At 45.2% G+C, this 25765-nt stretch overlaps 1 protein-coding gene and 1 long non-coding RNA gene across 15 annotated transcripts in view; one reads left to right on the top strand and one right to left on the bottom strand.

The window, feature by feature from the left end:
• NAV2 (neuron navigator 2) overlaps positions 1–25765 on the top strand; it is a 773425-nt gene that overhangs the window by 675659 nt on the left and 72001 nt on the right. For all 14 annotated transcript variants that reach the window (XR_008538002.2, XM_054662160.2, XM_508328.8 and 11 more), the window contains 4 exons: positions 12146–12284; positions 20185–20476; positions 21172–21874; positions 24950–25417. Coding sequence is in view for 13 of the 14 variants with exons in the window: in XM_054662160.2 (XP_054518135.1) it covers positions 12146–12284; positions 20185–20476; positions 21172–21874; positions 24950–25417 (1602 nt within the window). In the remaining variant the exon portion in view is untranslated. The remainder of the gene's footprint in view (positions 1–12145; positions 12285–20184; positions 20477–21171; positions 21875–24949; positions 25418–25765) is intronic.
• On the bottom strand, positions 16546–25284 carry LOC104008431 (uncharacterized). The gene is made up of 2 exons (XR_683015.5): positions 25196–25284; positions 16546–20501 (listed from the first exon to the last, which is right to left on the bottom strand). It is a non-coding gene; the product is annotated as an uncharacterized LOC104008431 (long non-coding RNA).

Here is a 25765-nt window from a genome sequence, read left to right on the forward strand (position 1 = left end):
CTATAGAGCTGCCCAGGGAAGCACATTTCTGTTTTTAAGCCAGACAAGGGGAGAAGAAAACAATGTTCATGACCACCTACCACATGCCAAGCATCTAGCAGACATTGTGTCATTCAATTTCATTGCAAAGCCAGGGAGATCACATTCAATTTTGAAAATCACCAGTGGGAACCAAGAGAGGTTAAGTAACTTGATTAAGGTTACACAGCTGATAAGAGGCAAAGCTGGGATTGGAACCCAGGTTCACTCTACCACCATGCCTTCCTGGGTGGGCTTGGCATCTGAGCTCGGAATGGTTTTACCTGTTAATTTTAAATGTGACTTCAGCTGGATGAAGGGCGTACTTTGTTGTGGAGGACTCACCGAAATACACAGGATGCTAGCAGCACAGCCTGCCTGGGCTTCTCGGATTCAGCTTGTTTCTGGAAGGAAGAGGGCTGTGTATTAAGAAGCAGCCCTGCTTTGGCAGTAGGACCTAGCTGGGAGTTCTGTGATCTTGAGGCTCCGGGGCTGCTGGATGGATCAGGCTGGAGCTTTAGTTTGTACCTGGTTCAGGAAGACTTGATCCCAAGTGAAGGTCAAATCAGGAAAGGCCAGTGACCTTGGAGCTGGCCTTGGGCTGCTGAGGCTGTGCCCTGGAACTCTGGGTCTGCTTCTTAAGACGCTGAATGTATGGAGTCTTGGAGGGAGAAGATCTACACCCAGCATATTAATGCTGACCAAAGCTATTGGCGCTAGCTGTTCACATGTGTGCTGGAGGTGCCTAATTAGCTAAAGCTGAGCTTCTCTTGGGCTGTAGAAATCTTGACCTGAGGTCCCTTCGCTTTCCTCTTACCCCAAGAAAGAGAGAGCTTAAGGGCAAGTCCTTGACAAACTGCAAAATGAGGCCAGCCTGTTTTTGGGAGATAGCCGCCTCCCTTGGCTGCCCTGGGGCAACTGTGGTTCTGTTTTGTGCATTCAGGTTCCCACATCCCTAAGATATATTGGGAGCTTAGTGGAGGGTTGGAGGGAGGGAGACTATGGGGGTATTGAACTCCTGTCCCATTCTACTTAGTTTTAAGACAGCTGGCCAATGCCCTGTCTGGGATTTGTCCCCCATCCCCTTTCCTTTAATTTCTTTGAGATGTTTTAAAAGTAACTTGATTGCATTAAAGTGTCCTGTGTATTTTGAATAACAGTTGGAAGTTCTGAGTTCTTATAAGACCATGATCTATTTAAATGCATCTTTACCTCTGTTCTTAACATTGAGTCAATGTGATTTTAAAAAGCTTGGGTTTCAGAATCAGGCAGATCTGTATTCAAATCCAGCTCTGTTTGTTAGCCCTGGCACCTTGGGCAGGTCACATAGCCTCTCTAAGCTTCAGTTTCCACATCTATCCAAAGGGGGCATTAGTAGTTTGTGCCTGATAAGAAAGTGGAGAGGTGTTTAGGGGTTGGTGCTTAGCATGGTATCTGGAACCTATTATTAAAACTTTTCACCTTGTATAAATGTTTACTGTTATTTTCATTTGCTATAATATGCTGAACTCTGTTGATGTTTAGGGGAAATATATCTTCTGGTAAACAGAAAACTAGGATGAGTTTGTTGATATCCTTGGCAAAAGCCAGCCGGCAGTGGCCCAAGGGTAAGCAGCCCTCTCCAGAGGAGCCTTGAAGGAGAGAGGGCTTTGTGTAGCTGAGGTCAGCAGACACGCTGGTGCCTAGTGTAACAATGAGGGTCGAAGGCATCCGGACCAAAGCTCCAGGCTTTCTAACCCGACCAAGCTCCTGAAGCCAAAGGGAAAAATTTCATGCTTACTCAGGGGACCACCTACTTGTCAAGGAATGAGTTACCAAAATGGGACAAAGGTGCGGTGGGGTGAAACTCAAGCCTGATGGCTGCTAAATCCCCTTGGAGCCTTTTTTATGCGGTTTGTGTTTTCCTCTCTCCACCTCAAATCACTGGCCTTGCACCTGGCACCGTCTGTAGACGTTGCTTCTCCCCTAGGACACTATCCATTTATGGCAGTAAGAAGCAAGTTCTTACACTAGAACTTAATCATCTGTTTGAGAATGTAGGCCTGCATCTCCTTCCTGCAGTCCTTGCAGCTTCCCTGGATCCTGTACTGCAACTGACATGCATGGACTCTCTCCCATATACATGGAGAGCTGTACTTAGGCTACCTGATTTGGTCCCACCAAAATGATTATGATAACTGGATGTTATTAGCACAGTGCCACCCAGGAGGTAAAGGTGCCCTGATAAGGAGATGGCAGAGCCAGAATTCAAACACAGACCTATTTTCATTTTCTCTGCAGAGCTGTGGTCCCTCCATTTGGAGCCTCCTGGTATTAGTGGTACTAGATGAGACTAAATTTGCTGGGGTTAGTGACTACATTCTGTCCTTGCATTAATTGAAGCTTAGGCTCTGGATCATCTTGCACCAGAACTGCAAACTATGTAAGCTGGTCCCAGAGCTGTAGTCCAGAGACAGGTGGCTTGCTTATAGTTTTTTTTTAAATTTATTTTTTATTTTTATTTTTTTTGAGACAGAGTCTCACTCTGTCACCCAGGCTGGAGTTCAGTGGTGCAATCTCGTCTCACTGCAAGCTCTGCCTCCCAGGTTCACGCCATTCTCCTGTCTCAGCCTCCCGAGTAGCTAGGACTACAGGTGCCCGCCACCATACCTGGCTAATTTTTTGTATTCTTAGTAGAGAAGGGGTTTCACTGTGTTAGCCAGGATGGTCTCGATCTCCTGACCTCGTGATCCACCCGCCTCGGCCTCCCAAAGTGCCGGGATTACAGGCGTGAGCCATCGTGCCTGGCCAGCTTGCTTATAGTTTTAATTCAAGTAACTGTATCTTCTTTGGTGTGGGAAACTTTGAAGTCCTTCAAAGTCTAATGAACACATGATGAGTGTTCATTAAAATGTGTAAAATGAATAAATAAATGCGATGGTTGAACACTCATGTGTCTGTGTTTAAATCTCAGCCTCAACATTTCTTAGTTGTATGACCCATGGGACTATTTCTCCAATCCTCAATTGCCTCATCTGTAAAATGGGTATAGTGTTAATATTTATCTAACAGTAACTGGGAGAACATACGTTACATAACAACAGAGCCTGACACATAGCAAACCATTAATAAGTGTTGGTGATTATTTTTATCAGAGCTTGGAGGATTAACTGAAATAATGTATGTAGTGCAGTTAGCACAGGGGCTGACAACTGTAAATGTCGATTAAAGTTGGCTATTATTATGCTTTCCACATAGACTACAAAAGGTAAGACCCTGCAGGAGCCCTGCTTCATTCTTTGAAGGTGGATTTTCTTAACAGGCCCCAGCAATAGTTAGAGGAGATGATGCTCCAGAGAAAACCTCCTGGGGAGGAAATAGTTAACATACCTGTTTGGTGGGAAATGTAGGTAGCCAAACCCTTTCTCTTCCCCAGGGGTTACTACTAAGCCTACAGTTAGGCTTGCTCACTCATCCACACCAAAGGATCTCGTTCCGCTCGGGCCCTGGGGTTTCACGGGAACAATTGCCTTGAACAATAGCCAGAAAACGAGTTCCACCAGTCTGGACTTTTTTGCAACTGAATGCAGCTGTCTGGCGGGGGGCATGGGCCAGCCCTGTAAATGGGCTCTGCCTTGATTCTGGAGCAGAACTGGAAAATTGAGCAGGTAAGTCCTGGATGCAGCTGGTCACAGCTGCGCAGTGTGAGCTTAGTCACCTAGAAAGAGGCAGACAGAGGGGCGGGGGCTGGCCCAGACTGTTTCCAAGGACAGTAAGGGCCTCCTGGAAGCAGACCCAGCCTTTGGAGTTTGGGGAGGATTAGGATCCTTGCTTTGTGAAGACTGCTTTTCAGAACCGTAGTTAGAGAACCTCATCTCTGCTCACCGGCTGTGGTTTTATTAGTAAGTAGAGAGGAACTAATATATATCTGCAATCTGATTTTTTTACAGCATCATGTAGCATGTCTTTCCCTTGAATAAACAACATTATCTCACAGGGAGTTCATTTGAAAGGTGTAATGATCCTCCCTCCAGATCCTTCAATAACTCCTCCTCCTGGAGTCTTTTGCTGAAAGCAAGGGTGTGTATATCCTAGTGGAAAAATCTGTTTAATCATCCCTGGAACCTTGGGATTCTATTTTGCTTTTTTGCTTTGTGAGAGATGAAATTGTAAATATCATATCACATTAATTCAGGACCATTACAGATTCTTGCTCCTTTTAGATACCTCTCTGGAAGAGCTTGATATTAAAAATTTGCCTATATTAAATATAGTTTCTCAGGGGTCCCAGTGAAGTCTGGTTTACTTTCTCAGTTCTGTGGAATTCTCACTCCTCACAACAGTGGAGCAAAATAGATGTGTGAAGCTGAAATAATTTATGCTTCTTTCACCTGCATTTTTTCATAGCAAATCGCTTGTCTTGGGGTTGTTAAAATTGTGCTTTAAGCCCTCTGAGTGGCATTTGGATTCCTGACACGGTGATGTCAGCATCCCTTCTAAGACTGAAACTGGATCTCGTGGTTTAATGGGCCCTTCCATGTTTGAATGGATTTTCTGGTTACTTTTGTAGAGGCTTTTCCCTTCACATCTGTATTTCTCCAAGAGGTAGTAGAGAAACAGCTGAGGCTGAGGCTGTGAGAGCCTTGATTCTGGTTAAAAGGCTACATGTTGGCCAAAATGGGGTCTGTTCTTGATACACTTGGTGGCTGCTGGTAGATGGAGGTTCTTTTTGATTAAGCTAGTTAACAGATTTCAAAGCTGATCTGTATGTACTATAGCTGTGCGCTACAATCTATAAGACACTGCCATCTTTCAGATGAGCTGGAAGGCTGCTTGCAGTCATTCTGCCGTGGTTTGAATCTCATCCTTCTGATGAGCTCTGCGTCCTAAGTCTCCTTTCCATCCGGGGGAAACTGGGAGTGGAATAATATAAATAATGTGCCTACTACAGTGCCTGGCATATTTGGTAACGCTGTCAATGGTGGCTTTAAGTATTAGGCAAGATTGCATCCTCTTTCTTTGGATAAATAGCATGGTCTGGTTCAGACACTCTATTGTGAGTTGAGTTGTAACGCCTCTATACCAGAGTTTGCAAACTCAAATTGCAGGACCAAGCAGGTAGCACATGTGAACTGAAAGGCTCCCATGGGGATTGTATCAAATAAGAGAACATACTTCTGTCTAAAAAGGGCCGCTAACTCAGGGCTACCTAAAAATAATCTGACAGGTGAAATCAGCATCAGCAATGAAAAAGCCCAGACATTAGAAAATGGAGTTACCTGTTTGGCAGCTTTTACTGAATGAGGGGAGACCATTCAGCGTGGAGAACTCCAGTGTGCCCACTTGCCTTTGTACCAACTTTTCTCTGAGCATAAATGTAAAGGACGTCCGTTGGAAAGGAACCTTTGGGATGGCTTAGTCCAGCTACTCCATTATAAAGAAGAGAAGACTGGGGCCTGGAGAGGATGTGTCTTGTCTGAACCCTCACCGGTGGTAGTTCTGTGGAAGCCTGGAGCAAAGGCCTGGCTCTCCTTGCTCCTGGCCCTTGGCGTGTCCATGTGTTGAAGAAGAAAGCAACATAGCTAAAAGCGTGGTGGGCCCGGGCTTTGGAACACTGCCAGAAGAGCTCTTTGTGCTCCAACTTGGCTGGTGGCTTTAAGAGATATGGGAGGCTATAGAAATGATGTTTGGAACCAGTGTTGTTTCCACTTGGTGCCCTTTGCTCATCTCCCTATTTTATGTTTTCATTTGTGTCTAAGCTATGTTCTTGTCTGTTATGTCTACTGGATTTATGGTCAAGGCAGGGAAAACTCTGAGTTCTCACTGTATCCCCACCGCCTTGCACAGTGCCTGGCACACAGGGGCAGTGGCTCAATGGATAAGATGAACAAGTGAATTCAAAGCCCTTGGCTAAGGGTCTAAAAATGTTGAGTTTATGAGAAGAAACATAGAAAATGTTTCATAAAATTCCTTCCACCTATACATTGGCTAAAAATATGTGAAGGTTATTTTAAAATCTGATCACTTATAACTCCAGTTATGTTCTTATCTGACTTGACCAATGTAGGGCATTTCATTGGTGGAGAAAAAGGTACATGACTGTGATCTGGCTAGGAAATCATGCTTTTGTGTTGATTGTTCTGATGAATCAATGGAAGTATCTTCTAGCCATTTCTCTAGATGTTTCAGCCAAAGAAGTCAGGTATATCTGTGATAGGCTGTCTTAAAATTATTAAAAAACCAAAAAGATAGGGAAACCAGCGAAGCTCTGTGTCCCATATTCCTGTTAGTTTCCAGGAGGAGGCCCTGGGGTTGTTTTGCTTATTTCCCAAGGTTGTCAAACACAATGCTATCTCCACCAACATTTTCAGAGCAATTTTGGAGCTGCTTTGAAAGTTTTATTGTGTAGAGTGAAGGTGAACTGGAGTGGCAAAAACTGGTGAGGAGAGAAGATGCCATCGTGGGTTCATTTATTCTTCTAGTCATTCATATAAAAATCATTGATTCATTCAAAAGATGAAACCTGCTTTAATACTTTAAAAAATATCTTATTTTTAAGAGTGCTTTTGTGCCCAAAAATAACTTCTTAGGGTTAACTAGGATTTAATATTTAATCGAAGTTTTTGGTTTTATATCTAGATTTTCTTAGAAATCACATCTATAAAACAAGTATTTTATTCATAAATTAAGATCATTTTCACTTGTTGTCAATTAGTACTTTATTCAGGCAACAGATTACACTTACCTACAAAATTAGTGCTGTTTGAAAGCTTGGATAATTAAATTTTCTGAAATATTTTAGACTGCATTCGTAAATTTAACATACCTGGTTTCCTTAAGCTCTTCAGATGTCTGACAGGGTAGATTTCCCAGCCAAACAAGCAAAATCTTTCTAAGCACTTAAGCAACTCTTGCAAATCAAATAAATTAAAGTTACAAATGTCATAAATTATTTTCATAAACATTTCAATTCTTTTTACAACCGTAATCCAATTCTTAAACATTTCAGCTTAAAAGTCTCAAGTAAAAAATCAATAGTCATTTCAAATTGAAATCACAAGACTGTTTTGTCAGATCCTGTTATATGCTGTGTATTCTTTTAAATGTTATAAATACATACTGATTAACCCAATGATCACAAAGCCTTAATCTTAATATTATGATTTACTTCATCATTCTTTTTCATCTTTTTAAACCTTTCCCAGATTTAAAATCACACACTCTGAAATAAGGGTAGTCGGTTTATCATCTCAGGTGGGCTCAGCGCCATCATATGGTTTTTCTCCGACCGTTTCAGGACCAGGACACAGGAATGGTCCAATCCTCTTCCAGGAATGATGGTTCCAGAATCATAGCTGAGTACACTGTAGTTCTTTCTGCTGTGTTATCGAGGTCCCCAAGCCACTTCTCTGGAATTTCATTTCACCACATAGTAAACACGAATTCTCTAGGTTCCTTTCAAGTTGCTATCTTAATCACTTTTTGTAACTGCTTTCAACATTTATTGCCCGATTTGGGTCAGTGGAGTTTTGTGCCTCATCCCAGGTTGTACCTAATTTCCTTTGTCACTTGATTAGATTCAACCAGTGTCCTTACTGCCTGAGTGAATTCTGCATGCTTTCCACATTTTTCCCATCTGACTCTCAACCACATATCTGGAGTTATTTTACAAACAAGTTACGCTTCCCCATTAGTTAGCATGAGTATGCCAAGTGACAAAAAGCGAAAGAAAGGAATTTACTATTTCTCATGGCTGGATCTCCCAGGGGTGCTTCTGGCTTTCAGTATGGCTGGATATGGGCACTCAAGCGATGTCAAAGGCACACTTCCATCCCTCTCAGCTCTGCTTCCCACTGTGCCAGCTTCCTTCTCAGGGAAGTGAAAATCAAGTAGCCACTGGCAGCTCTAGGCTCTATTGCATTTTTCTTCATTTTCGCTTTTTTTTTGTGTGTGTGTGCTTCATTCTTCTCAGCTTTTCCTGTGTAGTCACATAAGTTTGGGGAATGCTCCTTTAGGCAAAGTTATAGTGATCTTTACTGGACTTCACAGCTGTTAAAATGTTGATGTACTGTTTACAGTGTGAATCTCCAACAAGGCAGGAGATTCCACATTCCCTTCTTAGGGCAACATTCTTATCACAGAGCATCTGGTGGAACTGGTTTTCCTCAGAATACATCTGCTAACTCACTGAACTAATCTTGGTGGCTCCTGATCATTTGTACCCTGAATGGAAAAGGACAAGTTAGAACTAAGTGACTTTATGTCAAGATGAACTTGCCAGTATCCCAGAGACCCAGAAGCAAAGGAGACATGGCTGGTTTTCCAGCTGCAGGGGCAGCTTTGGTTTCTGGCCACAGACAGCTCTGGCAAATATCGAGGCTGCCCTTGCTCATTGTGGCCTTCCCTTGTGTCACTGCCCTTCATCCTTGTCATAAGTGTCCCCCACTCCCACCCATGGATTAGATCCCTGGCTTCCCCTCTTCTGGGTGGCTCAGTTACAAAGGCTTCCTGTCAACTCAGGGTAAGCACCCAGTGCTCCAGGCACTGATATGGGAAGAATCCTGTGTATCGAGGGCCACATGCCCCTCCGGAATATTATCTTGGTGTTGAAAGGACATCGGGGAAGAAAGGTTACAATTTCAAAGCACAAAATCTGGGACTTGGATTCATGAGCATCTGTTACAACTGCTCTCCTTCCTCCCTGCCAGCCACGGTCCTCTCCCACCATTCCCCTTTCTTGTTCATCAAATTATGAGAAATTTTAGATACATTAAATTCCTAACCCCAAAGAGCAGATGCAAGAAAAGACACATGGGATTTTCTTTTAATCACTAGAACAAATTTGAGTCCTTTTCCATCTGTGACGCCATGCTTTCCCAATCAGATCCTCCTGTGGTTACCAGCCTAGGTGAAACAGGCACAGAAGCTGTGACCCTGCAAAGAATCGTTGGGCAGGGAGCTGGGCTTAGAATCCACTACTGGTGGCGAGTTTGCACCAGAAACTTGCTCTGTCTTGCCTCTGCACATTGAGTTCGTCAGGAGGTATTTAAGGAGCACAGACTGTGTCTTTGGAGATGGAAGGCACGTGGTCCACCGAATGAACTTGACGTTGCTGCAGCATTGCCCCTCAGTCCTCACGGCCTCAGTTTCTTCATTATGAAACACCCTTAAGAGTGACTAGGAGAGTATGTGCAAATGTTGAATAGTTTGGCATGTGGCACAGGCTCAGGGAACAGCCGTTGTTGCTACAGAAGGCAGCATGACACAGACTAGAAGGACTACATATTTTGCAATTAGACATTTGCTTTTTAAACCCAGTTCCAACCCTGAATGACATCGGTCAGCGTACTTATTCTTTCAGCCTCTATTTCTTCATTTGTAAAATGGGCAGGATGATACCTACCTTGCAGGTATGATATGAGGACTGGAGAAACCTATAACAATATATTTAAAGTACCCAGCACAATGCCTGATCATGATAAGCACTTAGTTGTTATCGCTAAGCAGGCCCCTGCATATGTTTGGAAGATAGGACAGCCCTTTGTATAGAGAATAGCTAGAAAACTGTGTAAGAGTGTATAGAAGCAAATAGAAATGTGTGACGCTATGTAGGAATTTAAAGTAGGAGATGATGTGGGTGGGCTGGAGTATTTGAAGAAAGCCTTAAAGGAAGAATTTGGAACAGGATGGAGGGCTGGGCACAAGAAGTAGAATTACAGGAGTGAAGTGTGCAGAGTTCCAGAGCTGCTGGACCCTTGTGGATTCATTCACAATAAGCCCCTTTTGAGCCCTCACTCTCCCTGCCTCATCCTCCCACCTTGGGACCACCCTCACATTCCCCCGCATTTCTGTGCGATGTTCCAGGTTGGGTTTTGGAAGCCAAATAGTGTTGAAGGAGAAGGTGATGAAAACAGGTTTTTAGTAAGCCTTTGTCTTCCTGCCTGATCAGCAGAGCTCAAGATGTACAGGCAGGTATCTTCCAAGCTGCTGGAATGAACTAGAACTTTGGGGTTATGTGTGTGTGTGGCAGATGTTCTGTTGGCTTTCAAAATCTCAACCACTCAGCATTTCCCAGGTTCCACGCTGCCACTTTGTAGGGCTTTCAGCAAGACTGTGGAAGACTGAGTGGTAGAATGATGAGGTTAAGTCAATGCTTTGGTATCAGACCTGCCACTCCTGGCTGAGCGGCCTTTAACCAGGCTGCCTGGCCTCCCAAGCCTGGCTTCCTCCTGAGAAAGTGGGCTGTGTCACATCTGGTGTGTGCTGAGAATTGACATAATACAAAACTGTCTGCAGTCACAGTAAAGAGGGTAGTTGGTTCTGGAATCAGAATGGCTCGATCAAGATCCACTCTGTCTCTTCCTAGCCCTCTGACCTTGTACAGGGTATCTATTTTTTTCTAAGCCTCACTTTCTCTGCCTGTACAATAGAAAAACAATAATACTTACCCTTTTCCCCTATAGGTCAATTAGAGTAGTGTCACACTGATCTTGGAATTCTGCTTTATTGTCTACCTGACTTCTCACTTCTGTAAGTTTCGATCAGCAAGTTTTTTTTTGTTTTTTGTTTGTTTGTTTGTTTGTTTTTGAGACAGAGTCTTACTCTGTTGCCCAGGCTGGAGTGCAGTCATGTGATCTCAGCTCACTGCAACCTCTGCCTCCCGGGTTCAAGCAATCATCCTGCCTCAGCTTCCCAAGTAGCTGGGATTATAGGCATGTGCCACCACGCCCGGCTAATTTTTGTGTACTTTTAGTAGAGATGGGGTTTCACCATGTTGGCCAGGCTGGTCTCGAACTCCTGACCTCAGGTGATCCACCCGCCTTGGCTTCCCAAAGTGCTGGGATTACAGGCATGAGCCACTGTGCCCAGCCCTCGATTAGCAAGTATTTATTGAGCACTTGCTACATATCTGCTACCCCACAGCAAACAAATGAGTAAATGCAACAGGGTGACGTGACAGAGTGTGACAGGCTTGATGGCTGGTGGGGTGGTTTTCCTGAGAAGGTAACACTTCAGCTGAGATCTGAAAGATGAGAGGAGGCAGGGGCAAGTGTTCAGAAAGAGGGACAACCAACAGAAAGCCTCAAAGAGAGCAATCTTGGCTTAGAAGGAACAGAAGTGCATGTGATCAGAGCCACTCGCAATGGAGAGGGGTGCAAAACAGGACTGGGGTAGGAGGCAAGCTCAGAGGGTCTTGAGGGGCCATATAGAGAGTTTGGACTCTTAATTACCTGAGAAACAACTCAAGGGTATTAAGCAGTAAAGTGACAGGATATTCTGACTGCTGCGGGCGGATGGACCATTAGGGAGCAGAAGCAGACCACAGAGACCAGCTGGCCTTTTAGCAGTAATCCAGGCAGCATTGACCGCACCATGAACTGCAGGGTGGCAGTGGGGGCAGAGAACTGCACATTTGGATATGTTTTGGAAGCAAGGTGATAGGACTGGGTGCTGGATTAAATGTGGTGGTGGTATTGGCAGGTGGGGAGATGGTACAAAAGAAAAAAGAAAGAAAGAACCATTGCTAGGAGACTGGACTTAGGCAGCTTGGGACTGACCTCATTCGGTTGGAGGGTTGGGAAATGAAGAACATCTATTTTAGATGTATTTGGGGATATTATTAGAGTTAGAGCTGCTAACCAAGTTGACAGGTTTCTCCTAACTGTTGCCGCTCTCCCTCGCTCGGCGTTTCATTCCAGGAGTGAAGTCTGCAGAAGTCATACAGCAGCTCTGCCCTCTGACCCGACAGGTGCCTGCTGCGGAGTCCTTCCCTGCATGCTTTTAGCTCTAGTCCCCAGACTCAATGCCCCTACTCTGCCACTAGGCCTGGGAAGGAACAAATTGGTTTCCATAAAATTCTCAGGATGAAGTTGAGGATGGGGTAGGACATGGGTAGTGTCTGTAGCCACCCCTGCTATGGAAGCACTTAGTTTGGGGAAGGTATCTGTCAGCCTCTTCACCCAGCTTCCAATCCCAGACAGCAGTGATTGATGTGGAGATGAGTCACATCTGAGGCAAAAGAGCTTTGTCCGGGGCTTCATGGCATAGATTGGATCTTTTCGGGGATGGTGTTTGTCTGTCTGTGTCATCAGCCTGAGCTGGAACAGCCTGAGGTTTTGGTGCTCAGGATGTGTGTTTGTCTTGGCAGCTGGGACGACAGCAGCTCCGTCAGCAGCGGCATCAGCGACACCATAGACAACCTCAGCACTGATGACATCAACACCAGCTCCTCCATCAGCTCTTATGCCAACACACCTGCCTCCTCTCGAAAAAACCTGGATGTGCAGGTGAGGAACACAGGCCCTCCCAGGCTCCTCCAGTAGCCTCTGGCAGCAGGGAACCTTGGGCTTGTGGGGTAAGAGGGCCATTTGGGGCAACCAGAATCTCCAGGTTGATGAGATGAGGCCCAGCCTCCTGCCGCCTCTGCTCTCACCTCCTGACCCTGACCTGTGTCCACAAGGGAGGGGTCAGGCAGCGGATGGTGGACACGGGAGTAGGGAGGCTTCACCACCCTCACTGTGTGGACTTGATGAAATCACTCTTCCTCCCTGGACCTCGGTTTCATAATTTGTTTAAAAACAAACAACAGAAAAGGATGTTGGACTTTAGCAATTTTCAGCCCAGAGTGTGTGTCTCTTATTTGCCGCAGCAAGCCACTGCTATCCAGGGGCACGTGTCTAATCCCTGTAGGAGGATGGGATGGAAATAAAGATTGAGAACCCTGGACCAGAAGGCCAGGATGTCCTGACCTGTGGTTGAGAACTCTGTCTCTGGGTTACATTCCCCTGCTGACGTGTTTTATTTGGCCCACAGTGTTACCCTTCTTTTAAACTAGATTCCCTGTCAAATTTTTAGAATTACATTATTTCACATGAAAATGTCTTCCTGGTTGCTCTTGAGAAAAACAAAGATATTGCTTCCTTGAGCCTACATTCTCCATGTGGTGACAATCAACAGATGTCCCAGTATCCAACCCCTTAGACCTGCCACTCCTGCTCCAGTGTGCACAGCTGCTACCCTGCTGGCCAGCTGTACTCCTTAAATTACCTGCCTGACCCCAAGGCACTGGAGTTTTCCATTCCTACTTTAAGGCTTCAGATTTCATGTTTCAAATGTGGTGTAGTTTCATGTGGACACGTTCACTGACCCTCAGACCATTCCTTCATGATTGGCAAGGGATGGTTCTGAAAGGCCCATTTTACTAGTGGAAACTTAAAGTGCTGTCCTCACAGCTTGTCCCCAGTTTGGGACTGACCAGCACCAGAACTGGCCAGCTGTGGTGGCACTGGTGTCGCAGGCTGGAATCTTTTTCATGATTGATCCCCCCCATTTGCAGGCGCCACCCCTCCCCACCCCCCATCTTTGGCGAACCCTTGGAGAAATCTGTTTGGGACAAAGTCTCTCAGAGCAACCTTGCGGGGAGGCAGAACTAGCACTGCCCCGTCTTTCACTCCCTTCCATAACCTCTTCCTTTCTCAGCAGTGCTTTACTTCATACAGATAGGAGCTGATTTGGAAATCTATTTTCTTTTAAAGGTGTCTCTTCTTTGACAATAGGGCTAAAAAAAAAAAAAAAAGAAAAGGATGTATCAGAGTGTGGGAGTAATTCTGTCCCACAGAAATGGAAACGTTTACTGCCTGATGAAATACACTAGGTGTTGCCCCTGGGATTCCCAGTTACTTCTTGTATTCTTCATTTGAGCCAGACTTTCTGATTATTGTTCAGAAACCCAACCTAGTGACAGTGGGTGGTGGTAGTTGTTTTAAGAAACAAAAACTACCCATATGACTAGAAAGGGGGCCATGGGTAATACTCTGTATGTTAATCTGAGCAGTGGTTATGTAAGTATGTTAATTTTCTAAAATGTATTCAAGCTATGTACTTAAGATTTGTGTACTTTACTGTACAAAAACCAAACAAACAAAACCTAAGCCACACTTCACAAGCCGATCACTGTTTCATCAGTGATTAGACGCAAGTCAGAAGTGCCCAGCCAGGCTATGCTCCTGCCACCAATTTTCCTTTCCTTGTGAACACTAATTTTTTTTTCCTGAGGCTCATTGTATATTCAAGATAAGAACAACCAGACTGTCCTTAGATACTAAGGAAGGAACCAAGGAATTGCTCACCTGCATCTACATATTCAGGAGGCGGGCTATTAGAGGTACTGCAGAGAGAGAGAGAGAGAGAGATCCATGAGGTTTCCCTTTTTGACTTACAAGGTAGGAGAAGCTTGCTCCTGAGATGCAGGTGGAGCCAGTAAAACACTGTACTGGAAGAATGTCCTTGCCTTTGTTCCCTTCTTGCAAAGCTGGAATTGAAATCTCTGGTTCCACATTGATAAACACCTCGGATTTTTACATGATTTTCTAGCTGATACAGTCGCCCCAGCTCTTTAGACCAGCTCTTCACTTTCATCTTGTAAATGTCACATCAGAAAAGGCTGCAGGATTCTGCACAAACATGCCTTTTGATCAAGATCAGAAGTTATTTTAAGGGATGTAAATGGTTTACTATTCATTGGGTAGGTTTTTTTTCCTATAAAACTACCTGAGTTTAAAAATGTTGAAATGAAAACTAAAAAAAAAGTAGGTCTTAAAGTAAACTAAATGCAGATTACACCAATAGTTACTAAGATTTCTAACGCAATGGTTTCTTTAAATGGATTTTTAGTGACATTCCTTTTGTTCCTGTCCAGGGAGCATCTCAAAATATTTGAATCAGCATAATTCACAGGCTCCCATCCTCCTCCCTCATATCACGCTGAGGAATGCTAAGGGCCATTACTCCTGTCTGAGCGGCATCAGGCAATGGGAAGATGTGCATTGTACCCTTCCCAAGAGCTGCGCCTTCTATGCTGTCGCTCATTTGGGTTCCTGTCACATACTGGTTTACCCTGGAACGGGTGGGCAGCACACAGTCTGCCAGGCAAGGCATGGGGAGGCAGGGAGAAGTGGCTCAGCATGTCCATCAGGAAAGCAAATTGAGGACAGGTTGCCTGCCTAGGTTTTTGCTGTTTGAAAAGCCTCTGAGAAATAACTAAAGCATCTCAGGAACAGGGAAGTTATTGTCTGGAAAACCTAAGAAACAGCCTCGTGTAGCTGATTGAAAGAAGAGGAGACGGATCATTGGGAATGGAGATTCCTTTTGTCTGTGAGGGACTCCGCTATCATTGGGGACATTGAGGAGCAATGGAGAATGCCCCCCACAGAGCACAGGTGCCCAGCTGTCCAGCATCAGCTCCTGTGCCCACTGTTTCCTCAGGGCCAGGCAGAGAATCCCCTGCTTGAGGCCCAAGAGCCTCTTGAGCAACTCCTCCAGGAGAGCTGGTGAGTCCGGTTGGCCAAGCAAATTGAGGTGTCAGGGAGTAGGTGTGGACCTGGAAGCCAGATGATCTTGAGTTGTGCTCCTCACTCTATGACATCCTTGGATGAACTAAGCACTCTCTCCGAGCCCCTGCCTCCTCATCCATAACATGGCACTAATTAGATGCATCTTCAAGGGTGAGTGTGAAAGTAACAGGGAAATGCTTTATCAGCACATGCTTCCCTAGGTGCCTGAGACTGGATGGTTCCTCAGAAGTTACTTTCTTTCCCTCTTCCTTCCCTCCATTTCTCTTATCTCTCCCTCCCTTCCTCCCTCCTCTCCTTCCCTTCGTCCCTTCCCAGCCCCTGCCACCTGGGTTAACTGTTCCTCTGCCTCCAGCCTCCATTCATGGCGGTTAACTAAAGGTTGACTGCGTTCTTAATATATTTTGTTTGTAGTCTCAAAGCAACTCATCTTACTTTGCAGTATTTTATTTTGAGGACAGATATTGGTGGCAAAGGGCTTTAACAAACACACGCAACTCCCTCACATATTCATCTGTACATTCAGTATTTTCTCTCAGTTCTGTGGAAGGCACCATCCCAGGTGCTGAGGAGCAAAGATGCACACATCAAGATTTCCTCTCATTTTCAATGCCTGTGAAATGTTTAATAACATATGCGGAGGAAAAAGATAATTCCATGTCAGTTTATTTTTTGCTACTCAGGGAAATAAAATTCTGAATTATGTGGCAAGGATTCCTGTCTTGTGTGGCCTTGAATGACCCTAGAGCTCTCTAGATGTTGGCATGGATGTAGGGATGGGGTTTGGCTGGGGGTGAGGAGGGGTGCCCCCTTCTGCTCACCCGCTGGGTAAGTTACTTTTCCTCTTCAGTCCTGTATTTTCCTGATGTGTAAAATGTGGATAATAACACAGCCTGAGAGGATAAGATGAGTTCAGGATGTATGTGGAGGGACACAGTGCCTGGCAGGATGACTGGCAGGCGATGATGTTGATGCAGATAATTATCTCCACGGTCACTGGGGCTTAAACTTGAGCCAGCTCAGCATCTAGATCCGCAAGGGATATGGCACAGGGAGGGAATATCCCTGCCTTCCAAAGGCCTGTGGCCCAGTGGCAGAAGAGACAAGTACCTGTTCTCCCATAATGCAAGACAAAGGCAGGATAAATGCTAAAGATGGACAACAGAGTGCTGGGGATTTTCAGAGGCAGGAAAGTTGGTAATGAATAGAACCACTGTTTATTGAGCCCCCCACACACTGAGTTCACTGAGTTCACCATCAATGCTGTAAGAGACCTATTTATCATCCATGTTTTATACATGAGTTAATAAGTTCAGATAAGTAGGGCAATGTCCTCCAAGGTCATGCACAGCAAATGAGTGGCAGCACCCAGCACTTGAACCCAGATCTGTCAGACCCAAAGCCCACACTCTTCCCCCACATCATGCTCCTCAGGCCTCACCTCTTGCTCTCAGAAGACTGGCCTCCCTTCTGAAGTCCCTTGTGCGTGTCTTCTTTCCTCACCTTCCCATGTGGATATCGAATGACTACATAGACTTCCAAGAACAGGCAGAAGAAAACCCTTCAGAAAGGAGGTACCATTGAGATGGAAACAACTGGCCAAGGCATGGAGGGGAAGGCAGGATAGAACTCTTCGTACGTCCCCATGTGGATGTCCTGTTGGCTGGTTCCGCTGTTGTGAGCTCCAGGAACAGAGAGGCTGGGACTTTCTCGTTTTTTAATCCCAAGGGGTGCCACCTTATAGTCCGGCATGTAGCTCATGAAGGATTCAGAGTAGAGCTGGGAAGGTGACCACCCTGGACCAAGCTAGGGAGATGTGATGGCTGGATGATTGTTCTTTCCAGAGAGAGAAAGTCAAGCCACATTCCCAGGCCAGGGGCATGTGCGCTGTCTCTGCCACTGATGGAAATGGAGTTGTATGGGTCCCACCCAGAGGCTAAGCTAGAGCTGCTCTAGAACTGGGGTTGGGGAGCCTGCCAGTATGGAAGGAGAATCTGCTGGGTATAGCTATTAGGTGCTACTGAGTATGCACAAATGTATCATATACCTCGACTTATCCCTAGGGAGGGCAGTGTGGCATGGTGGTTAAAATGTGGGCTCTGCAGTTAGACTCCCTGAATTCCCTGCATCTCTACTTCCTCACTATGTGATCTTGGGAAATTTTCTTTTCACTGTGTGCCTCAGTTTTGTCATGTAAAATTGAGACTATTAACTGTAATTTCCTCATAGGTTTTTGATAAGGATTAAATTTAATGATACATATCAAACACTTTAGCTTAGTGCCTGGGACGTAGTAAGTACTCAATAAATTGTAGTTGTTATGCTACTAGTATTAGCACCATTACAGTTTGATTGGGGGGAAATAAGTATAGGAACATTAAAAGAATAAATAATGCAGTAACCCAGGATGTGGCATGTGCTAAATTTTCAGTACCTCTTAGAGCATATTAGAATATGTTAAAATGTACTTGAATGTAAGCTCCATGAGGTTAATGATTTATACTTGTTCATTGCAGTATTCCTAGTGCGAATAAGCTTTCCTGGCACGTAGTGGCACCCAATAAATATTTGTGAAGTGAATGTTCCAAAGCCAAGTTATTTTCTGCCTCAGGACCTTTATACATGTGGTTCCCTCTCCCTGGTATGCTCTGCCCCAAACTCTTCTTTTACTAAGTAAGTTTCTTTTCTTTCTTTAGGGTACTTCTTTTTGAACTGATCACTGTCGCCTACCCACCTCATTGTCATCTAAATTAGGTCAATGTCTATATTTATTTCTCAGACTTTTTGTCTTTTTCCTTATAATAGTCTTCGTAGTCTACAATTACACCCTTGTTTGTGTTTATTTATTCTATCTCTGCCTGTTTCACTGGATCGTAAGCTCCACCATGGGTGGGAAATCAGTCTTATCCCCAGATTCTCTGACCCTCCGTGGTGCCTGGCAGACAGCAAGCATGGAGTAAATTCTGGTTGGATGAATGTACTGGAAGTGGTTAGAGGAAGGAAACTGACCTGAGGTAGTTGGGACAAAGAATGGGCAACTTTAGTTTCTGTAAGATTGAGATAAAGATAACAGTACTTGAGTACTTGTGTACTTACCCTTTCTGATTAAATAGAGGCTGAGATCGGATAAGATAATTTTGCTAATGTCTGTTGTGGCCTGAAAAGCGTGTGTTCCTTGGCTCCTTCCTAGGCTCATTCATTCGCTCATCAAGCTTTGAGTGAGCTCCTGCCCCGTGCCCACATGTAGGAACTCCCCTCTCTCTGTCCCTTGCCACAGCTGAATGATGAGCTTCTCATAGCCAGGCAGTGTGTGTTTGTCCTCCTCATATCTCTAGTGACTAATACTTAGCTGGAAAAAAACAAATGAAAGAACTCATAAGGTGTCTGTAATGGATGAGTGGAATTCACAAGGGGAGAAGGGGTTGGGGTGGTGTTGGGGAGGCGATTGAACTTGGGCTGCCTATCTGTTTTTAGCTTTTATCCCATTCAGCCATTGTATTCCATGGAGGAAGGCATTTCTTCCACTCTTGGATGACAGGCGTTAGGCAGATTCTTGCCAGGTGTTCATTTTAATTTCCTATCTTGCCTACTCTCGGTAGTTAAGCATTGCAAATATGGGACTGGTATCTTAGTATACCCACCCTGAAAGCGCTCCTGACCTCCCTTCCCCTTTTACTGTGCTGCTTCTCACTACTGACATCCTCCAACTGGCCTCAAACCCCAGGAGGCCTCCAAAGCATTCTGGTCAGCTTTATGCCTTTTAGCTGCAGGAGATCATTAACGTCACACTTCTGTCCCCTTCTGGGTTTTATGGCCAGCAGGTCAGGGCTCTTCCAAAGAAAGCTGGCTAATTATATCCCTTGTCAGAACAAAATCCCACAAGGGGAGCAAAGCAGTGACATATAAATAATGCTGGGGTCGGAGCAGGCATCATTGGCTCTCCACATTTGGGGGAAGTAGCATTTGAGGATGTGCTTCCCCTCAGCTCCTGGCTCTCCCTGATTTGAGTAGAACCAGCAGCCACCCTTGCTCACTTGCTCCCTTGCTTGGTGTGTTAGATCCAAAGATCTCTCTGCGGTGCAGTGATGGGAAGAAGGCAGAACAAAGGGAAACGGGCCAGGAGACTGGATGCTGGTTAGAGATCAGCCGCAAGAGTTGGAGGAGGCTTGTTCAAGTGGCAGAAAATAGGTGGTGGCTGAATTCCCACTGCATCTCCATCTGCTCTGCCCCTTCCCCTCGCTAGGGCTCTTTCCTTCTTTTTTCCTGGGCCCCTTTTCCTCTCTTCCCTCACTCCTTTCTTTTGCTTTTCTTTTCTTCTTTTTTGAGACAGTCTCGCTCTGTCATCCAGGCTAGAGTACAGTGGTGCGGTCACGGCTTACTGCAGCCTCCACCTCCCCGGGGTGATCCTCTCACCTCAACCACCCGAGTGGGTAGAACTATAGGCGTGTGCCACCACACTCAGCTAATTCTTCTATTTTTTGTAGAGATGGGGTTTTGCCATGATGCCCAGGCTGGTCTTAAACTTGTGGGATCAAGTGATCCTCCCGCCTCAGCCTCCTAAAATATTAGGATTATAGGCGTGAGCCACTGTGCCCAGCCATCTCGTTCCATTCCATTCCAGGGATACATTGATATTATTTACTTTTTTATTTTTTTTCCAAAAAAAGAAAATCAGTCTTTCTAACAAGATAACCAGAGTACAAAAGTCCAAACATCTTTAAAGTAATGATTATTTTTCCCTTAACTACTCCAGTGTTTTGGCATTTTTGCCTTTGGAGTGAGGGGCTTCCCAGCCTGGGATTGGGGAAGGACTAATTCAGAGAGTCTCTGTCCATAGACTGATGCTGAGAAGCACTCACAGGTGGAGAGGAATTCCCTGTGGTCTGGTGATGATGTCAAGAAATCAGACGGAGGCTCAGACAGCGGCATAAAAATGGAGCCAGGTTCCAAGTGGAGGCGGAATCCTTCTGATGTGTCTGACGAGTCCGACAAAAGCACGTCGGGCAAGAAGAATCCTGTCATCTCCCAGACAGGCTCATGGCGGCGAGGCATGACAGCTCAGGTGGGCATCACCATGCCAAGGACGAAGCCTTCAGCCCCGGCAGGCGCACTGAAGACCCCAGGAACTGGTAAGAGGCCGGGGCTGTCTTGGCCCTACAGTTGACATTTTGAAAACCAAAGCCATAGTTAACTCTAGCAAGGATGTGACATTATATATTTTGTCTCAGGATTTATACTCTGCTAACAACGAGCTTCCATAAACTTTCACATCCCTACCTTTTTCTAAGTGGAAATAAGTAAGCATGGGAGCCTCTTAAGCTCTGAAGATGGTTCGGCTGCTGAGACATACTGAATTGGTTTAACTAGACACTGGGTGAGTTAATGCAGCCAGTTCAGGCTATTCAACAGCATGGGTTTATGAGCTGTGGGTGTGTGGTGAGTTGATGTTGTCCCTGACTTAGGGGATATTTATAAACAAGGGCAGAGGTATCCCCTGGACATGTTAGGGACAGCCCTTTAATGGACAGAGGGTGAAAGATCAGGAAAGGCAGGGGGTTCTTTCCCCCCAGACATATCAGTGATTGGCTGGCTTTGCTTTATCCTGGGTAAATTTAGACTGCTTTGCAAATGAGTAAAATTATTGACATTTCCTAAAAGGCTCACGGTACATTAGTAGACTATATTATTTTTATAAAAAGCTCTTTCCTCTGCCTCCCCAAGGGAAAAGTGAACCAGCTCTTCAGAGGAGGAGAGCATCTTAAACAGACGAGATGGATGAGCTGGCTCTTGGCTTGCAGGCTAATCTTGCTGATCTCTCTCTTAGGAAAAACAGACGACGCAAAGGTGTCTGAGAAAGGAAGGCTTTCTCCTAAAGCCTCCCAGGTGAAGCGCTCCCCATCAGATGCAGGCCGGAGCAGTGGTGACGAATCCAAAAAGCCCCTCCCCAGCAGCTCGAGGACACCCACTGCCAATGCCAACAGCTTTGGGTTCAAGAAGCAGAGTGGTTCCGCCGCCGGCCTGGCCATGATCACAGCCAGCGGGGTGACGGTCACCAGCAGGTCAGCCACACTGGGCAAAATCCCAAAGTCATCTGCACTCGTCAGTCGGTCTGCTGGTCGGAAGTCAAGTATGGATGGGGCTCAGAATCAGGATGACGGGTATCTAGCCCTAAGCTCCCGGACAAACCTTCAGTACCGGAGTTTGCCGAGGCCCAGTAAGTCCAACAGCCGGAACGGGGCTGGGAACAGGTCTAGCACCAGCAGCATAGATTCCAACATTAGCAGCAAGTCCGCAGGCCTGCCAGTGCCCAAACTGAGGGAGCCTTCCAAAACAGCCCTAGGCAGCTCTCTACCAGGTCTGGTCAACCAAACAGATAAGGAGAAAGGCATCTCATCAGACAACGAGAGTGTGGCTTCCTGTAACTCGGTGAAAGTGAATCCGGCAGCCCAGCCTGTGTCCAGTCCGGCTCAGACCAGTCTCCAGCCTGGAGCCAAGTACCCAGATGTGGCCTCTCCCACACTCCGCAGGTAAGTGAGTACATAAATGGTGCAGAGCAGAACCAGAATACAGGGAATGGATTTAGTAATTTCCTGTTTCTTAGTTGAAGCACCCTCTGTTTTTCTCCACTTTAGTCCTCCAGTAAAGCTGTTTTGTCAGATCATGCCGGCAGTTTTGCAGTTGACTATTTTCCCATGTTGGGATGAAAAACTTAGGCCTCTGGAATCAATCATCTTGGAATCAAATCTTAGGTCCATTTTAATTAGCTGCCATATAACCTTTTTTAACAATTCTGCCTTAGTTTCCTTACCTGTAAAATGGGGATGAAGATACTTTTTTGTCAGGGTTTTTGTAAAGATACGTCTTTGTAGCTGTGTCTGGTCGTAGTATGCACTCAATAGAAGTTAGCTACTGCTGGGCACCGTGGCTCACGCCTGTAATCCCAGCACTTTGGGAGGCCAAGGCGGGCAGATCATGAGGTCAGGAGTTCGAGACCAGCCTGGCCAATATGGTGAAACCCCGTCTCTACTAAAAATACAAAAAAATTAGCCTGGCATGGTGGTGTGCACCTGTAGTCCCAGCTACTCAGGAAGCTGAGGCAGAAGAATCACTTGAACCCAGGAGGCGGAGGTTGCAGTGAGCCAAGATCACCCCACTGCACTCCAGCCTGGGCAACAGAGCGAGACTCCATCTCAAAAAAAAAAAAAAAGAAGTTAGCTACCATCCAATCCAGAATGAGGTCTTGATACACCCTTGGACCTGGGTGGGTAGCTCAGGGGAGCAGATACATTTTTTTCTTGTGTTAATAATTCTTCAGCTGAGCTTCCTCATTATGGCAGGCAGTGATCTTGACCAGCTCCTTCCTTTACTCAAAAAGCCCAGTGTCCCCACATATACTTTTACGCTACTCCGGAATTCCAAGTCAGTCTGAAATTTTAACTTCCCCCTCCCCATCACACAGACACACACACACACACACACACACATACACATACACACAAACCTCTTAAAGAAGAAATATTTCTGAAAAAGAGAAATTGATTTCCTGTTACCTTAAATAGACATCATTTCCCCACATTTTCACACTGGGTGGAAGCTCTAGATATAAACAAATTATTCACTTGTTTAAAGTTTCTTTTAAATTTATTCAACTTTTGCCTGTTCATATTATCTTATTATAATATCCACTGGACCATTCTCAAACTGCAACTGCTAGGTTACAGTTCATCCTACTTTCCCAGGAAATTTCTTATCATAAGAAAGAATAAGTCCCAAGAAAAGAAAATCAAGCAGTGAGAAAATAAAAATTATATGCACACGTACATATTTGGGGATGAACAGGAATGTTTGAAAAGACTTCAGAAGAAGCATTCCACATGAAAGGTATAATGAAGCAGTTCACTGTTCTTTGTCCAGACTTGATTATTAGAATTTCAGTAACGATTTTTTTTTCCAGGGGTAAGTCTGTTGTGCTGCTCTTTGTTGTTTTAACAGATTGCCTTGTAAATGAAAATGTTCTCTGTTTCTTGCCTCAAGTATTATATGTAATATTCACTCTTTGGTATTATAGATTTCCTTTACTAACTACAAAGGCATTTTATTAGACCCTTAGGCTAGTGTAATGGAATGCTTGAAAATGCATGCAGCTCCTACGGCTCTACATTGAACACCTTTTAGCCAATTCCTGGTAAATTACATTTCTTCCTAAATCGTTAAGGTATTCTCAGTTCTCTTGATGTGTATTAGTATGGTGAAGAAAAATCTTTGGTGAATTTGATAGATAACTCTCTTCAAATGATTTCAAGGACTAACAGACCAAAGATTAGACTTTTGTATGTAGTCATGCATAGCAGAATGAGGAGCAATATGCAAAAGTCAGAAAAAAAAGTGGATGAGATTTGGGTTTCCTAATAATTGGAAGTGCTTGGCAATGGAACAAGTTACCCTTTGAAGTAACGAGGTCCCTGTCATCACTGGAAGTATGTAAGCATTCTAAAGCCAAGATTCTACATTAGGATATTTCATTCCCTGGTTGTCACCAGGCACAAAGTGTTTCCCTTCTGCCACCACACACTGTAGTAAGGATTGATTGATTGATTGTCTTTACAATACTTGAGATTTATAGGACGGTCTAGAGAGGGCAGAGATCAAACTGTCACCACTTTTAGCACCCAAGGCAACCTGCATGTCAGAAATACATAGTAGTTTTGTCACTTGTGAGATACTTACTCAACACAGGTTTCAGTGAGTGTAATAGAGCCTTTGCATTACTAGAATGTGGACAATTCTCTGACTTAAAGATAATTTCAACATTCTACCAGAGAGCTCTCTGCCAGTGGAAGAGGGGGCATTTATGTCATTCCTTGTAGTCTGATGGCACATTTTTGGCCACGAGCAGGGGAGATGACATAGAATGGCATTTCTGTGTGTCTGTCACAGAGACACAGTTCCCACCCAGTGTGTCTGGTCTAATGTCTTGTGAACCAAGCAAGATTTCCATGTATGTCACTGGATAAGTAAGCTCTCTGGCTTCAAAAGATACATCTTTCCAGTTGCGTTTTCTATTGTGGATAAATCTCTGAAGATACTTTTCCTAGGCCCCCTCCAGATCTAAATTCATGCTCTTGATTCTATGTATTGTGCTCAGAGGTCAAGAAACCAAATCCCTTAGAGTTGAGCTGTCATAAACTGTGTGCCTGCTTTATGCCTGGGGCCGCAGAGACAGAGATGATGAAGACAACCATCTTCCTGGGCCAGGGCAGTTTTCTAGTTAGTCTATCTATTGAAAGAAAGGGAAGCAAGATCTTGGCCCAGTGTCATGTGAATAGGCCTGTAGAAAATTATTACTCATGGCTCTTTGGCTCAGATGGAGTCAGAGTCTCAGCTGCAGCTTAGAACTTGAAGACGGCAGCCTGTGATGCACTAGTGTCTAGGCCCACTTTTTGGCTGACCTTTCCCTGAAGTACCGTTAGCCATTTCAGTAGGAATGGCTGTGCTTCCTTCCCCAGGAATTCTCACCAACTCCTCTGCCCTACCCTTCTTTAACAGTCCGGTGCCCCTTGGCACTGGGTGTTCAACCTACACAACCCTTTGTCTCTTCACAGACTCTTTGGTGGGAAGCCTACCAAGCAAGTGCCCATCGCCACAGCTGAAAACATGAAAAATTCGGTGGTCATCTCCAATCCTCATGCCACCATGACTCAGCAAGGTAACCTAGACTCCCCGTCAGGCAGTGGCGTCCTGAGCAGTGGGAGCAGCAGTCCTCTCTACAGCAAGAATGTGGACCTCAACCAGTCTCCGCTAGCCTCCAGCCCCAGCTCAGCCCACTCGGCCCCTTCCAACAGCCTCACCTGGGGCACCAACGCCAGCAGCTCCTCCGCAGTTAGCAAGGATGGCCTGGGCTTTCAGTCTATCAGCAGCCTCCACACCAGCTGTGAGTCCATCGACATCTCCCTCAGCAGTGGAGGGGTCCCCAGCCACAATTCTTCCACTGGCCTCATCGCCTCCTCCAAGGACGACTCCTTGACTCCCTTTGTCAGAACTAACAGTGTGAAGACCACACTGTCAGAAAGGTTGGTGCTGTGCCTCTGGCTGCCTTTCTCAGAAAGACACCCTTCCAAAAATAAAAAGATTAGCTTAGGAATCCCAAATGTCGAATAGCCTTTGCCTGTAAGATTTCTCTCTTTCTAATTACTGCTGTCTTTCATGGGGAAACCACTTCAGGATGGAATCAAGCTTGGCTCTGCTCCCTGTTATCTTTTCCTCTGTGGTTATTTTTGGTGCTTGGAGCTGCTCAGTCTCTCGGGGGCAGATTTATGCTACCATTTGAAATGGCATTCAGCTTTTGAAATCCTTCAGTTTTATCCTGTTTGTTCATCAACAGCTTCTTTTCCCTCCCCTTGTAATTGTGCAAGCAGAGC

This window comes from Pan troglodytes, chromosome 9 (genome assembly GCF_028858775.2).
Source record: "Pan troglodytes isolate AG18354 chromosome 9, NHGRI_mPanTro3-v2.0_pri, whole genome shotgun sequence".
Lineage (NCBI taxonomy): Eukaryota > Metazoa > Chordata > Mammalia > Primates > Hominidae > Pan > Pan troglodytes.